The sequence below is a fragment of the Lynx rufus genome, unplaced genomic scaffold (assembly GCF_022079265.1).
Source record: "Lynx rufus isolate CCGP_SWC_20201006 ecotype Redwood Valley unplaced genomic scaffold, mLynRuf1.p SCAF_2, whole genome shotgun sequence".
NCBI classification, from domain to species: domain Eukaryota; kingdom Metazoa; phylum Chordata; class Mammalia; order Carnivora; family Felidae; genus Lynx; species Lynx rufus.
The window spans coordinates 196,894,031-196,910,680 of NW_025814834.1; the positions used below are offsets into that span (position 1 = coordinate 196,894,031).

The 16,650-nt window shown below is 46.3% G+C and overlaps 1 protein-coding gene across 1 annotated transcript in view; it reads left to right on the forward strand.

The window, feature by feature from the left end:
• CSMD2 (CUB and Sushi multiple domains 2) overlaps positions 1-16,650 on the forward strand; it is a 600,117-nt gene that overhangs the window by 345,931 nt on the left and 237,536 nt on the right. The window contains exon 13 of the mRNA XM_047083843.1: positions 4,096-4,278. Within this exon, the coding sequence (XP_046939799.1) occupies positions 4,096-4,278 (183 nt within the window). The remainder of the gene's footprint in view (positions 1-4,095; positions 4,279-16,650) is intronic.

Genomic DNA, 16,650 nt, shown 5'->3' on the forward strand with positions numbered 1-16,650 from the left:
TCAGCACTAGAATTATCAGGCATACAACTAACTTAGTTATAATAATGATCAGTGAGTTATTATCTCTGCTTTCATTGCAATCCTACAAACAGTGTCACCCCTGTGACTTTGCATGGCCTCTTCTCCATCTGAACGGCCCTTCCTCCCCCTTTCTCCCACTCATTCCTTTCTTTTTTTTCTAGCTTTATTGAGTTATAATTGACATATAACATTGTGTAAGTTTAAGGTGTAGAGCATGATGATTTGATATGTGTATGTATGGCAAAATGATTACCATAATCAGGTTAGTTAACACATCTACCACAACACCTCACAATGTGTGTGTGTGTGTGTGTGTGTGTGTGTGTGTGTGTGTGTGTGTGTGTGTTGAGAACTTTTAGGATCTACTCTCTTAACAACTTCCAAATATCTGATACCATATTGTTGACTGTAGCCACTATGCTGTACATTACATCCCGGAACATCTTCACCTTCTAACTGGAACTTTGTACCCTTCGACCCCCTTCATCAGTTTCCCCTCCGTACTCCACTATACCCTATCCCACTCATGGCAACCAGAAATCCACTCTCTGGTTTTATGAGTTTGGGTTTTTAGATTCCATGTATAAGTGTGATCACCCAGTATTTGTCTTTTTCTGACTCATTTCACTTAGCATAATGCCCTCAAGTTTCATCCATGTTGTTGAAAATATCAGGATGTTCTTCTTTTTTCTTTTTTACAGCTGAATAATATTCCAGTGGTGTGTGTGTGTGTGTGTGTGTGTGTGTGTGCGCATTTACTACATTTTGTTTACCCATTTATTCATGGGTAGTTAGGTGTTTCCATGTCTTGGCTAGTGTGAATAATGCTGCAATGAATCCCACCTATTCCTTTCACCTGCTGGCTCTTGCACAGCCTTCAGGCCTCATCTTAGACATCACCTTCTCCAAGAAGCCTTCCCTGATGGGACTGAGCTGAGATAAGCAGTCATCCACCTTGGGCATAAATTGAAAAGAAGCCACCAAAATACTCAGTAATTAAGTTAAATAATTTAATGCAGTATTTTTTTAAAATCAAGATTAATGCAAAATATCTACGATAAAAATGTCAACATTTTAAATAATAAGAAACTCAGATGGCCAGGACTAGGGGGAGGCCAGTGAAGTGAGTCACACAAATGCTGGGTCAGATCTGATCTTTAAGTTCTGATTATTTTTTTTTCTTTGTGGGCTTGATTTATATGCATTAATTTTGATTTTCTAAAAATGTTAAAAAAATAACATGAAGATGTTATTTATCTTGATTGCTGACGGTTTTTTTGTTGCCCCCTAAAATTTTGTGCTAAAGTTTAGTGTCTCACTCCCCACACTGCGTTTCCAGCCTCACCCTCTAAATTTGAGTTAAGTGCTCCTTCCGGATGCCTACACACACACACACACACACACACACACACACACACACGATTCTAGCCAAAGAATGCTTTGTTCTGCCAACTCTCAGCAGAGATCTGGAAGCCCTAGTTTTCGAGGTAATATGAATGTGACAGTCAAGAGCCTGTCCATATAAGGCAGTGCATGGGGCTAGCCTGATCAGCCCACAGAAACCCACCAGTTGTGCTAAGAAAATTTTTGTAGAGTCATCCCTGATAGGGTCACGCACAGCAACTTCAGGGACTCTGGCTCCATGGCTCATAATGGTGTCTACGGCAAAGGCAGGGTTCCTTTGGCCTGACGATCCTGGGAAGGTGTCCAACAAACTTCCCTGGTTACTCCAGTGGCCTCTCTTCCAAATCACAGGCCCCTACCACCCTCACCTCGCTATCTGTCCCTTTGTCCATAACTCCCTGTCTTTCCTGCAAGATGCCTTCCTCCCTGGGAACAGCTCCTCCTCCTCTTCTCCTTCCTCCCCTCCATCCCCTTCGCCCCTCCTTTCCACTCCATCTCTCACAGCACCAAGCACAGGGTTCCGGAGGAAGCTCCAGGGACTTGGCCAGGACATACTCCTTTCCTGAAGTCTCCAGGGTCTAACTGTCCTGTAAGGCGGCCAGCCCATCATGCCCCACCGTGCCCGCACCTCCTCCCGCCCCCCCGAGCTGTCTCAGGGAACCCACTTGGTGTGTGACTCACCACCGTGGAATCCAATGAACTTTAAAGGCATTCTTAGTCATTTGTTCCATTTTACCTGCACCATCTCCAATTGAATTAAAAAAAAAAATTCGGGAAAGTGCTTCCATGTCAGAAGGCAGCGAATATTGATTCTCACTTAATCTCTGGTTTGGGCAATGGCAGCCAGTAAAGCCTTCTCATTTCATGCTTGTCTTTGCTGCTCAGGAATGGACTGAGCTGAAGGTCTATCTAGTCATCTGAGCACGGAGTCAAGTTCAGTAAGCTCCAGACTGAGATCTGTTAGCTCCGAGACAGGTATCTCATGAAGAATGTAGACCCACCTTCACCGAATGAAAATACCCAAGCACCTAGTGTTCTCTGTGTGGACACAGAGTCTCTGGCATTTGTCAGCTGGAAGGCACATTCATCCCAAGATGCGGTTTTATTTTATTTTATTTTTTTTAAGTTTGTTTATTTATTTTCAGAGAGTGGGAGTTTTAGTGGGGGGGGGTGAAGAGAGGGGGAGAGAAAGAATCCTAAGCAGGCTCCACGGTGTCAGCATGGAGCCCAATGTGGAGCTTGAACCCACAAACTGTGAAATCAAGAGTCAGACACTTACCTGACTGAGCCCCCTGGGCGCTCCCAGGATGCAGTTTTGTTTTTTTTTTTTTGTTCTAAAATTTTGCTGGCATTTTATTTTTTTTTCAATATATGAAATTTATTGTGAAATTGGTTTCCATACAACACCCAGTGCTCACCCCAAAAGGTGCCCTCCTCAATACCCATCACCCACCCTCCCCTCCCTCCCAACCCCCATCAACCCTCAGTTTGTTCTCAGTTTTTAAGAGTCTCTTATGCTTTGGCTCTCTCCCACTCTAACCTCTTTTTTTTTTTCCTTCCCCTCCCCCATGGGTTTCTGTTAAGTTTCTCAGGATCCGCATAAGAGTGAAAACATATGGTATCTGTCTTTCTCTGTATGGCTTATTTCACTTAGCATAACACTCTCCAGTTCCATCCACGTTGCTACAAAGGGCCATATTTCATTCTTTCTCATTGCCACGTAGTACTCCATTGTGTATATAAACCACAATTTCTTTATCCATTCATCAGTTGATGGACATTTAGGCTCTTTCCATAATTTGGCTATTGTTGAGAGTGCTGCTATAAACATTGGGGTACAAGTGCCCCTATGCATCAGTACTCCTGTATCCCTTGGGTAAATTCCTAACAGTGCTATTGCTGGGTCATAGGGTAGGTCTATTTTTAATTTTTTGAGGAACCTCCACACTGTTTTCCAGAGTGGCTGCACCAATTTGCATTCCCACCAACAGTGCAAGAGGGTTCCCATTTCTCCACATCCTCTCCAGCATCTATAGTCTCCTGATTTGTTTATTTTGGCCACTCTGACTGGCGTGAGGTGATACCTGAGTGTGGTTTTGATTTGTATTTCCCTGATGAGGAGCGACGTTGAGACAGGAAACCATCAAAACCCTAGAGGGGAAAGCAAGAAAAGACCTCTCTGACCTCAGCCGTAGCAATTTCTTACTTGACACATCCCCAAAGGCAAGGGAATTAAAAGCAAAAATGAACTACTGGGACCTTATGAAGATAAAAAGCTTCTGCACAGCAAAGGAAACAACCAACAAAACTAAAAGGCAACCAATGGAATGGGAAAAGATATTTGCAAATGACATATCGGACAAAGGGCTAGTATCCAAAATCTATAAAGAGCTCACCAAACTCCACACCCGAAAAACAAATAACCCAGTGAAGAAATGGGCAGAAAACATGAATAGACACTTCTCTAAAGAAGACATCCGGATGGCCAACAGGCCCAGGATGCAGTTTTCAACAGGGCAAGGCAAGATTTCTCATGAAAGGTCCTGCCTGTGCCACTCTGAGCACTGACTCCTGGCAGAGGTACAGCAGAGCATGTAACGTGGGCCTCTGGCTCCAAGAGAGGTCGGAAGTCACCTTTCGTGTCTGTTTTCTCTTCTTCCTGTCTTTCAGAGATCGAGCAGGGCAGCTGTGGCGATCCTGGCATCCCTGCCTACGGCCGAAGGGAAGGCTCCCGGTTCCGCCACGGTGACACACTCAAGTTTGAGTGCCAGCCTGCCTTTGAGCTGGTGGGGCAGAAGGCAATCACGTGCCAAAAGAATAACCAGTGGTCGGCTAAGAAGCCAGGCTGCGTGTGTAAGTGAGCGGGGAGGAGGCCGCTTTGGGGTCTTCATCAAGAGGCAGGGGGCCCCGTTTCCCAGCTAATTCCAGGGCCCCATCCTTGGGAACCTTGCGGGTCATAACAACAGCTTCTGGTTGGTTTCTTTTCCTCCCAGCGTTGCTGGTTGGGTCCTCCTTTCTGGCAGTAACGTAGACTGTGGCACCGAGAATGATCGATCTTGACATTTGGGGGCCTTCTTCAACATCGTCTTCCCTTCCGTGGTGATCCTTGAGAGCAAGGTAGAGGCCACTGGGGCTTGGCCCACCAGGCTCTGAGCCAGACATTTGCTCCTCACTCTTGTTGCCGCCAGTGACACCGTACAATCAAACCAGGGTGGAAGGGACGGGCAAGTTTGTAAGACTGTCAACTCTGTACCAGCCTCTGCGTACTGTGGGAAACCACAGCCTTGCCAGGATATGAGAAGCTTTCCTCAAATTGCTTCCTCTTGGATTGGATTTAGGGAGGGATGGGTAATCAAGCTGTCTTTGGATTGTTGATCCTTTGGAGTGCCCATCCAATGGAGATAACAAGGAGGCCCTTTTTTCTTCCTCTGGGAAGGTATGACCTTACCTTCTGGCACAAATTGTACTTTAGGTCCTGGGCCTGGTGGGATTGGCAAGTGTGAGGGGATGTATACAGCAAAGAGCGGAGCCCGCTTGGTCTCTGTTGAGAAATCAAAGGCTCACTCTTCTCTGGGCTACCACGTCTTCTTCTCCCAAGCTTCGCCACCCCACCTCCTCCATCTCTTTCCATCTGCTTCTTGCAGGGGAGGGCGGAAGCCTGACCCTCTGATCATTTCTCCCACTGCAGTGGGCTGCTCTGGGTCTCCAGGTGCTACACATACTAGACTGCACCGCCCCCCACCCCGCCCGGGGCTGGGGGAGAGAATAACCTGGGGGTTATGAGGGAATGTCAGTTAGGACTGAGACTTTGGTATATGAGTCGGTGAGTTTGGGTCATACCTTTTCAAACAGAAAAATCACTTTGTTTTGACAGAGCATTTGTGATGACTTGTGAGTTTGTGTGGAAATTCTTGAAGAGGTTTAAAGAACAAATTGCTCTTAGATATACATCAAATCGCCCTTGGATACACCCTTGTTGCAAAAAAATAAAATTGCATGAAATCTGCCCATCTCTGTGGCTGGATGTGGTTAGAATCTAGTGCCCAATGGTGTTGGCCTCATAGCCCACTGGGAACCAGAGGGACTGGGGCCAGGAGAGGCAGGGGAGCCTGGGACAGAACAGCCCAGGACCAGCGGGAATGAGGCCAGAGTGGGTGGACGGAGCAGGGCTCTACCCAGCAGGTTGGAGGCAGGCAACCTGCCTCTGGAGGCAGACGGCAAAGGTACAGACTGTGGGAGCCCCAGGCGTTGTGGGGGCTTTATCTCTGAAATCCATTAGATAAAACAAGGCAAGGACAAGTGGAAGAGGGTCAGGCCTCTGGAGCAGAGAGCCAGTAGAATGAAGTGGGTAGCAGAGCCAGCTGGCGTCTTAGGACAGGATAAAATTTCCTGCCTCGCAAGCTGAGAGGTGTGGGTAGCAGACCACTACCTGAAGGCTGTCACTCAAGTCCTCCAAGAATTTACTGGACTCTTTGGCCCTTAGGAGGAGCTTTAGGAAATCTTTCTAGAACCTTCAGTAAGAGCAAAGGGTCATGAAGTGCTTGTCAGCAGGCCCTTCATTTCCAGGAATGAGGCAGGCAGCCTCCAGTGAGCTGGGCATTGCTTACAAACAGCTGAGAAGGAACAAGGGCAGAGCCAACCTGGCACATGTGGAGCGGTACATTCTGTGGTTTCAAGTAAGGAAGAGGAGCCTGAGGCTTATCGATGAGAACTGTGAAGGAGACACTCTGGGGGGCAAGCACAGTATTTCTTCCTCTGGATGGTTCTGGGATGTAGGGGGTTGGCATCCCCAAGGCACTCCCATTGCTCAGGTTTTTCTGGTCATTTGGGTGTAACAGAACACAGCTTGAGTCTCAGGGATGCTGGCTTCATGAAGGAGGCTGGAGAGAGCCAGCTGGCCCCCATGCCTTTTTGCACCACACAGCAAGGTCGCGTTCCTATTCCATGAAGTCAAAGGAGCGCCGTCTGTCAGCTCTCCACTGAGTCCCCAGCCCCTAAACTGACACTTCCACAGGTGGCGGGCTTTGCCCTCAGGTTGCTCACAGTCTAACTGGTAGTGAGAGACGGCACTAAGAAGACCCAGTGCACAGAGATGGCTTTGGATTCAAACTCTGGAGACTTGTTTCTCAGTCCTGGCTCAGCATCATGACTATGGCCAGGGCATCTTCTCTCTGGTTTTGGTTTACTAATCCACCCAGTGTGGTAGCACTCTGTTCTGGCTCCCCAAATTCCATACCTCTCTCTGATCGTATCTCTGGAACAAGATGACTATGGCACAAACAGTCAGTCCTCACTGCCCACAATGAGTGCTTGGAAACCACTTCCAAAAAGTGGGTCACTGACAGAGTGGGTCATGTACTTTGATTGAGGGACATGTTAAACTGGGGCTCCACTCCTGACCTTAGATCAAACGTGTCATAGTGTGTGATCTAGAAGCATCTCTAAAAATATCAAATCATACAGTCTCTGAATCGTATAATGTAGTGATGAATTGTACGTACGAAAGCACCTCTAGCAAAAGTCAGCGTAAACACCCTAAATTTCACCATGCGTTGTCACAATAAATATTAGTACAATATTTAGCAGACAAACCCTCCTTTCCTTCTTAGCATTTAGAAGGAGATTGGAGAAAGAGTTTGATGGTTCAGATTTCTGTGAACAATTGTCCAAAGAAATGCAAAGTGGTGCCTTGTTCTTCTCTTGAAACATTTTCTTCAAAACAGCTCTTTACTAGGGAATTGCCCTGCTGAGACCATACACACTCTTTCCTTCATGTTTCGAAACATTTTCTGTAGCAAGCAGAGACTTCAGAATCATTCCATTGGCGTTTGAGCTGCCCTCGCGGTAGTAGGTGCTCAATAGATGGTCTTTTTCATCTAGGTTTTAAAGAAGATGATGTTTCTCACAATGAAAAGCATTTTGAAAGAAAAGATGGAACCAGCTTCTCTCCTGTTACTCTCTTCCTCCTTGGTTAATTCCCATCTCCAGGGATTGCCGCTCAGAATCAGTTGGAGGTAGTACCACTTTCCACCCATCTGAAAATATTTACTGAGCGCCCATCCTGTCTCAGCACTGCATAGTGGATTCGGAGCTGTTCGGCCCCTGCCTAGAAAATGTGCTCAAGCTGGTGTCCTGGTGAGAACACTCTGGCCAGGCTGCACAGTGTCTTCACTCTCCCAGAGCCCTGCCCATCTCACCCCGTTCCTTGCAAAAGAATCGGGAACCTTCTCCACACAACTGCATCCGGTTATTCTTCCACCACAAGAGATACAATGGGAAGGAAGAGACAAATAACTCTGATGGTGGTGCAAGATATTTGATGCTTTGTTGACAGGCTAGCAGAATGCTTCACACTTCATAAGGAAGCCAGGAAACCAATTATCAGTCCATTAGCAGCCACTTGCAGAAGAAGTTTCAAAACAGGCTTCACCAGAGATATGCCAAGACTGCACAAATGCAGGCTTTCTTACGCCATTTTGTAAACCACTCAAGGAAGGTGTGAATCCTAATTGCTCAGTTCCTAATGTATGTAGCATATGTGTGAAATGGGAAGGCAGGGCCTACTGGGATGGATACGGTGTAAGTTGTGAATCAGCAGCCAAACCCTGAGAGACCAAGGGGAGGAGAAATGGGTCCTTGGGCACCCAAAGAAAATGTCACAGAGGAACCAGGGCTTAAGCTGGGCCTTGAAGAATTGACAGGTAAAGGAGGGAGTTCCACACAGGTACGCTTCAGGAAATGGTCTCTTAGTACGACCCTCCTGTCCCTATTCCCCTGAGTTTGTCCCACTAAGCCCCCCACCCTCCCCCACGCTGGACACACACACATACACACACATCTGGACAAAGGAGTGGACGGGGTCATAGGGTCATCTGAATTCGCAACCTCAGCACTATTGACATTTTGGACCAGATCATTCTTTTGGCAGTGGAGGGGCAGTCTTGTGCATTGTTTTAGCAACATCCATGTCCTGTACCCACGAGAAGACAGTGGCACACACAGCCCTCCCACTGCCAGTTGTGACAACCAAAATGTCTCCCTCTTGGACATGGCCAAATATCCCCCGAGGCAAAAACCACCCAAGATTGAGAACCCCAAGTCTAAGATACCCTGGACTTATTGAATTCTAAATATGAGGAAATCTGTGTTTTAGCATTTTAAGTGAGGTTATGATTAAAATCTATAGGATTATCATGGTGAGAAACCTGGGGGTAAAGGAGGATGGCAATATCAAATGTTTTATGTCATTGGGAAGATAGAAAATCTTCCCTACAGCTTTGGAATATTTACTCTCTCATTTTACCGATGAAAACAAAGTTCAAGGAGATGAGGTGACTACCTCAGAAGTCATAGAACCACTGAGCATTGGGCTGGAATTTGAAGTGTTAACTGACAGAGCAGGGTTCCTACTCCAAACCCCATCCTCTCTCCACTGCTCTGGATTTGCAGAATCCAAGGGCTCACCTGCAGCAGGAAGGACAAAGAAGCCTTAGGACAAAAATACTAGGCCCAGAGCACACAGGCAAACTGTTGGCTGAATTCCTCCCATGCAGTTTCAGAGATTGACAAGCATTAAAAAAAAAAATTCGTGAAGGCTGGACCCACAACCCTTGTTGGAACTGTATGAATGTTGTATACCAGTATGCAATATACTGGCGCCCAAGCCTTTCCCTAATCTTCACTTTTTCTCATTCCTTCTACCCATCCATTTATCCGTCCATCTTTGATATGTTGAGCACCGACTGTATACAGAGTAAGCTGCATAAGAGGATATGGCTGTTCCTGGTCAAATTGGAACCTGGGGGGCCTCTGGGAATGATCTTGCTCATCTGGGGATGGGGTTGAAGGGATAATCTCTTAGTGCCGTGCCCTGTATACTGTGCCGGAACTCGTCCAGGAAGTATCTGGAGCTCAAGGATCAATACTCAGCACAGGCTCGTGGTATATTCTAGCATTTAAAAAGCTTAAATAAATTTAAAGATTTAAACAAGTAAAACACTCTTAACGTTACTTCCTTAAACCAAAACTAATTTCAGACTTGGCCATTTTTGTTCTATCCTTGCTGCTGCACACACATATTTTGTGTGGTTTTCGTCGAAGTGAACATATCTCACATTCTGTGCTTTAAAGTTCACATCGTGTTGTGGGTCTTATCACGTTGCTGCGTGTCTTTCATACTTTTCGTTCTTAGAGCATCTGTGGAATATTCTGTTTAGTGAAGGGAGCCATGACTTAGTCAAACAGTTACGTTCAGTTACTTTACATAAAGCTGTGATGAACATCTTCATGCACATGGCTTTCTTCTTTTTTCTCTTGAACTGTTTCCTTAGGTTAGATTTCCAGGAGTGAGGTTATCAGACCAGAGCATGAACACTTTTATGACTCTTGACGTACACTCTTACATTGCTCCCCCAAATTGTTGTGCCAGTTCCTAATGCCAGTAACAAAAGTTATGTGATGAAGAATAAGATTCATATAATATGCTGCCTTCCCACCCAGAAACATGACATCTCTGTCTTTCATGTTCATGTGCTTTCACTTTTCTAGATACAACAACTTGGTGGTCTTCTTCATGTAGGTCGTATGACGTATTGCTTGCAACCTTTATCTACATCACCAGACCTCAAGTTATTTGCGTGACCTTTTAAAAAATTGCTAATTTAATAAGTATAAGTTGAATATATCCCTGGTCGACTTCTCTAAAGTGCCAAATGTCATGATAAGTGCTACAAATCCAGAGATGAATCGGACACAGCTCGCTCTGATGAATCACAGAGCTCGCTCTGATGTAGAGATAGACATAATTATGTAAATTAAAGTGGGCTCTTGTGGTTCAAAAATTTAGTTTTTCATTTAGAAAGCATTGGTGATACAGACGCATTTAGGATCTGCCCCACAAAGATTCATTCTTTTGTTTAACACCTATTGGCTGAGTGCCTGTGATGCGGCAGATATTGTAGCGGGTGCTGAACGGGGGAGCAACAGCCCGCCTTCTCATGGAGCGTAGAGAAGTCATCGCTGTTAGAACAGTGGGGCCTAAAGGATGGGAGGGCAGAGTGGTTCTCCTGTTGGAACAGGAACATCCAGGGGGGCAGCACTGGGTTCTGAGAGAAGCCATGGGGGTCGGGCCTATGCAGCAGGGGGTGTTCAATGGATTCATTGATGCACACATGTGCCTACATGCATGCACCCCCCATCTGGGTCCTTGCTTTGGTTGCTTCCTAAAGGGGTTGGCCGCTGCCAAACGGATGTGAGTGGAAGAAAGAAGGTGTGGGTCCATGGGAGTAGCATCTGGAGAGAGACCGCTGGGTACCCATGGGCCAGAGGCATGTCCCTGCTGGGCCAAGGGATATGAAAGTGGCATCAGGATTTCTGTCACAGGAACCTCGACAGAGATGCCAGTCCTGGCTTCCCTCTAGCCAGCCTGGGTCCATTCCTGTCTCGAGGGGACAGGAGCACTTGGTGTTTGTAGTCCCTGTGTAGCAACTATCTGTACTGACATGTGGTCACAACGGTGTTGTGTTGATGTTTTCCTTCCCAATTTGAAGGTACTCTTCCTATACTGTGGGTAGAAACTCTTTGCGGTATTTGATACATGTGTTTTCCCAATCTCTTGTTTCCCCCACTCCTTTATTTTATTTCATTTCATTTTATTTTTTTGCCTATTTTGCATTGTGCATTTGTTTTATATAGACAAACCCTCAATATTTGTGATCTCTTTTCAAAGCTGACAGAGTTATCATTCTGCCACGGATCTGAGAAGCGGTCTGTCCTATTTTTGGTTATTTGTCAGTAATTTGATTTTTTTAAAAATATAATTTGTTAATCCATCTGGAGTTTATTTAGAGGAATGTATAACGTATGGTCCAAACTATTAAGCAGTTTTCCAACACGATGCATTAAGCAATTCGTTTCCCTTTTGATTTGAGGGAAATGAATTGTTTTATCGCACACTGAATCCTCACATGTAGTTAAGTCTGTTTCTTGAGACACGCTTTGTCCTGCTGCTCTATTTCTATCTCGGCCCCGGCATTGAATAATTTTAATTGTTGTTTTATAATATGTTCTAATATCTGGCAGTGCCGAAAACTCCTCCTTCCTCCCTTAATTATTTTTTCTTTCAGAAGTATTCATTGTTATTCTCATCTGTTTGTTGTTCAAGATTAATTTTAGAATCATTTTGTCAGAGTAAAAAAAAATCCTATTGGGATTTTGTATGTGCACTCCTATTAAACCATAAATTAACTGGAGGAAAATAGACATTTTTATAATACACAGCCTCCCCATCCGGAAACCTGGCATGTCACTCTCTTTGTTCATCTACTTACATTTCTCTAAATATAACAGCTTTGTGGGTTTTCTTCATATAGGTCACATACATCACTTGCTACCTTTATTTTTAAATAGGCAGGTACTTTATTCACTCTCCTCCCACTCCGACCTCAATGCCCTGTGCACAGGTGAAGCCTGTCCCTTTTCCCCCTCCTCTCTGTGACTGAATCCTGGCTTTTCCTGTAAATATATACTCCCAGATTTTTCCAGGACAAGAACAATTTCAAATATCCTTTCCTTTGGCCCAGAAAATATGATTGCAGTAGCTAGGGTCTTCGGAAATTGCCTTTCTCAAATGTTTGGAGCCGGAATTGGGATCAGCTGAGGTTTGAAAGCATCAGCCTCTGTGCGGGGGATAATATTCCTGGGCACTGCTTGCGATCAGGGGCATGGGACTGTAACAAGAGCTGTGTGAACATCCTCTGCTGATGTAATGTTCTGCTCAGTTCTCTAGGCTGCCTTAAAGGCCTCAGTAACCCACAGGTGGCCCCAGGAGAGGAGCAGGGAACCTGGGGATTGCTTTGGTCCAAATTTGTATTTCAGGCCAATTCCTAGAAATTCAAAACCAGCATGGTAAGCTTCTGGGGCCACCTTCTTCTGTTACCCAGTCCTCAAGAACCTGGACACTGAAGACTTGTGGCCTCACTGTGTTAGTGCTCTGCAGAGTTGGGGTGGGAGGTAGGGCACCTGCTCTGTAGAGGGCCTCCAGTAACCCAGAAGAGTCATTTCCTTGGACAATGTCCTGGTGGGGTGGGAGGCAGGGAGGATCTGTGTCTGCTTCTGCACTGGGGAAGGGACACTACAGTCATGGCTGTGAAGCATTTCAGCACCACAGGGGCAGCATGGGGAGGGTAAGCCAGGGTGGAGGGAAGCCAGGGCTGGGAAAACTGACCCTGGATGAAGGGATGGCTCATAAAAGTGGCTGCCAGCGTTTCCTATCAGAATGTTCTAGGAAGTAAAGTCAACACTTGCCCTACAGGCCAGTGTGGGTCATACATTGCTTTTTACCTTTACTTCTAAATAGGCAGATACTAGTGGAGGAAGGCAGCTTCTAGGTTGAATCAAGTCTTCACCCAGGAGAAGAAGCTCTACCCCTGCAGGGCATCCCTGCCCCAACCAGAAGCTGCAGGATTAGAAAAGGCCTGGAGAGGAAACCAAGAACCAGAGCAGTCCCGAGGCCGGGGCACACATGGAGTGGATGTGACAGAGAGGAGGGTCCTCAAACTACTGGGCATATGGCTGGGTTGGATTCCTCACAGGCCCACTTGACCGTGAGGCAGGTCTGGGCCTGGGCTCAGGACCTGGCTGTAAGAACTGAGCCCATGGAATGAAGGTCATCAGCAGACCTGACTGAGCAGGGTGTGATCAGGCAAAGACTGGATGAAGGGATGGCTTGCAAAGGAGCCGCCAGCATGTTCAAGGAAGTAAAGTCAGCACTCCCTAACAGGCCAGTGTGGGTCACAAACATTACTTACTATCAGTTTATTTTTAAATAGGCAGATATTTTATGGGTGAAGGAGGTGTCTTTGGTGGCCCTGCGCAGTCTAAAATGGGCCCAAATGTAGCCAATCATTAGAATCACTCATAGGCTTTTTAAAATACAGAATCTTCATTCCCAGAAATTCTGATTCAGTAGGACTGGGATGGGGCCCAGGCATTGTAGTTCTAAAACCTTCCTAGGAGATCCAGCTGCTAGGTCAGATTTGTGAGCCACTAACATGGAACATGCACTGTGTGCCAGTTGTTTGCAGGGGAGTTTTGCATTCTTGCTGAGGGGTGTGGTCCCCTGTCTAGATGGCAGCCCCTTGAGGCCTGGAGCTATGATATATGTGGTCATATGTCATTGCTGTGAGTCTCACCAGGCCGAGTCTGCCATAACTCGGTCATTGTGACGGTGGTAACCTCCTGGGATCCAAGAAATGTTGGCCTCCATGTTGATACCCAGTGAAGAATGGGATGCAGAGTCCAGTACTCTGACATTCCAACTTGATGTTGCCACTGCCTGCCTCTCGTTTCGTTGGAAGGCAGCAGAATGTGAATGGGCGTGCCTGCTGCACACTGGGCATTGTGCTCACACTGGGAGAGTAACAGGCATGATTCTAGCATGGCTCTTGCTCTCAAAGAGCTCACAGGCTAGCGAATGTGATAAGTACATACTTGTATTATAAAGCAGCGTTTGAATCATTACAATAATAGACATGGCCACAAAGTGCCCCCAGAATGTATAGGAAGAAAAACATATCCCAATTGAAAGATTCTCAGAAGATTCCTTGGAGGATCATAGCACAGGCGACATTTCAGCCCTGTCCAACTCAAGAATCTGTCCAGAACCAGACTGTAAACACAGTTTAGTATAGGGCCCAGTCTGAGTGCTAGATTCCTACAGCTAAGAGTCCTACTCCAAGGTATCTTGGGACCATACCTATAGCTACCTGGGTAAAACGAGGCTGGGAAAACTGATCAAGCTTTAGGGGTCTAATCCTGGACCGTGACCCCTGCTTACAGTGGGATGGGGTCTATATGCCACCCTCACTTCAGCTTTCACCTGTGGGAGCATAGCTAACAGGTTCTTTTCTCTGTAAAATTTCCCAAGCTACGTCTATGCTAAGTGTGTTCCTGTGGCCTCGTTGCAGACCATGCCTTCTCCACTGTGCTCTCCTATGTTTGACTAAGAGAACTATGGAGGAAACACAGAGTTTCCCTGAGGAGGGGCTGTTTTCACAGATGCTGGCTCAAGAGCCAGGGCTTGAAGCTCACTCCCTCATTGAGAAGAAGAGAGACTAAGGACCAGAGAGCAAACCTTGGTCTGGAGTCTTGCTTTGTTGAGCAATGGGCTATGCAAGGGGAGGGGTAGGGAGGCATCTCTCCTGCTGCCTCAGTAGGCTGGTTGAGACTTGGAGATGTGCTGAACAGGAGCATGTGTGGAGACATACCCATCAGCAGCAGAAGTAGGAAGTGCCTCGTATTTCAAATTCAACAAAAATTGATTTTATACCTCCCACGTGCCCAGGCATGGTGCCGCACTCAGTGCCTTCAGAAGCGTAACTTCTACTTCACAACACAGGTGTGATGTAAAAGTTACTAGTCCAATTTTTATACGTGTGGAAACAATGTCAGTGAAGTACAGTAGTCCCCCAATGCCACCTCCCAAAAAAGGTATACAACTAGTAAGTGAAAAATAACAGGCAAACTGAAAATTTTCAGGATTCATATTTGTTCCAATTTGGGGGTGGTGGCTTAGCTTGGCTATGTGTATTTTCCAAATAATGTATGATCTGTTTTCAAGATAAAAGCTGAGCCCCAAGAATATAGACTCAGCTTCTTCCCAGGAGTGCAGAGCAGAGATTTTCTTCATGCTTTGTTCCGTAAGGTTCTAGACCTATCCTGGGAACCTGTGACAGGAGTCCTCAGCCAGCAGCTAAGGAGTACATAGGACCCTAGTTCAGAGCTTGGCTTTTAATAGCGTCTAAAAGCTATGCTTAGCACCAGGAATGGTTTGGGTAGGCATTGTTCCTGAGGTGTGGCAAAAAGCAGTCATGGCTGCAAGGTAAAAACCCTGGCAATGGGTTATTCCAAGAGTTGAACAAGAGCGGCCAGGAGCGGCATTGTCAGTTTGTGACAAGAACCTCGCCAACCTCTAGGCAGGGTATGGGGGAGCAAGTCTAGTAAGGAGAGGCAAGAATTTAGCAATGGTCAGAACCTCACCAGCGAGCTTCACTTTAAGACTCCAGCTCCAAGAGGGGATTGGATTGTGAATGAGGAGCTTAAGGCAAAAGCTACCCCCTCAAGATAAAGAGTACTTTCGTGGAAGGAAATAAAAGTACCATGAGTGGGGTGACCACACGTTCATATCTGCTTGGGACAATCCCAGTTTATATCTGTGTCCTAAAGTAATTATTAGTAGTACCATCTTTCATTCTCAAAAGTGGTCCAATTTGGGCAAAGTATATGTGGCTACTCTAACCACGACCCAACAAACTTTATGCCAAGAAAAGGATTGGTTCTCAGCTGAACGATTTGGATGCTGAGGGTGATCTCTGAGCCAAAGGTCTATGAAGCACGATGTGATTGACCCCTTCTTACCTCTCCCCTCATCCCATGCCACTCACCCCCTCACTTCCTCTGCCCAGACTCACTGCCCCCCTTTCATATCCTCAGGTACTCTAAATTCCTTCTACCCCAGTGGAAAGGGTACGCTGCATACCCTGCATCTCCCATACTGGAATGTTCCTCAGATGGCTGCGTCCTTCTTATCACCTGTTAACTGTCCCCTCCCCAGAGAAGCCTTCTCTAACCACCTTATCCAAAAGGCAGCCCTTCACTTTCTGAGTTCTTCATATCCCTTTTCGTGGTGTGTTAGCCAATTTTTGCTATGGTATCAACAGTCCAAAAATCTCAGTGGAACTGAAACAACAGACATTCATTTCTCGTTCACGTCCCATGAGGGCTGTAGGTCAGTTATGGCTCTGTGGGGCTTGGCTGGGCTCTACAGAGCCTCTCATCCTGAGACCCAGGCTGAAGGACCAGTCTGTACAGAGGGCATCTGTTCTCATGGCAGAAGGGAGAAGCTCAAGAAGATAGGGTGAAGCCAGAGCAGGCACTGAGTGAGATGAACCTGGTGTACAGGTTCTATGTACAGAACTCTATGTACAGTCCTGGTGTACAGGACTCTCTGACTATAGCTAGGAAGGATGGGTGAAAGGTAGGAGGGACCCACAGCACTCAATAGAAGTGATGCTTAACAGAGTCTTCCAAGTGGACAGGAGGAAAGAACATTTTAGAAAGGGAAAATAGCTGGGAAAGACATGAAGTTAGCCTTGCATACTGCAGGGCTGTGAGTAGTCTAATACGGCTGGAATGTAGGGTGCAGTGGGGGAGTGGGAGGGCCTTGGG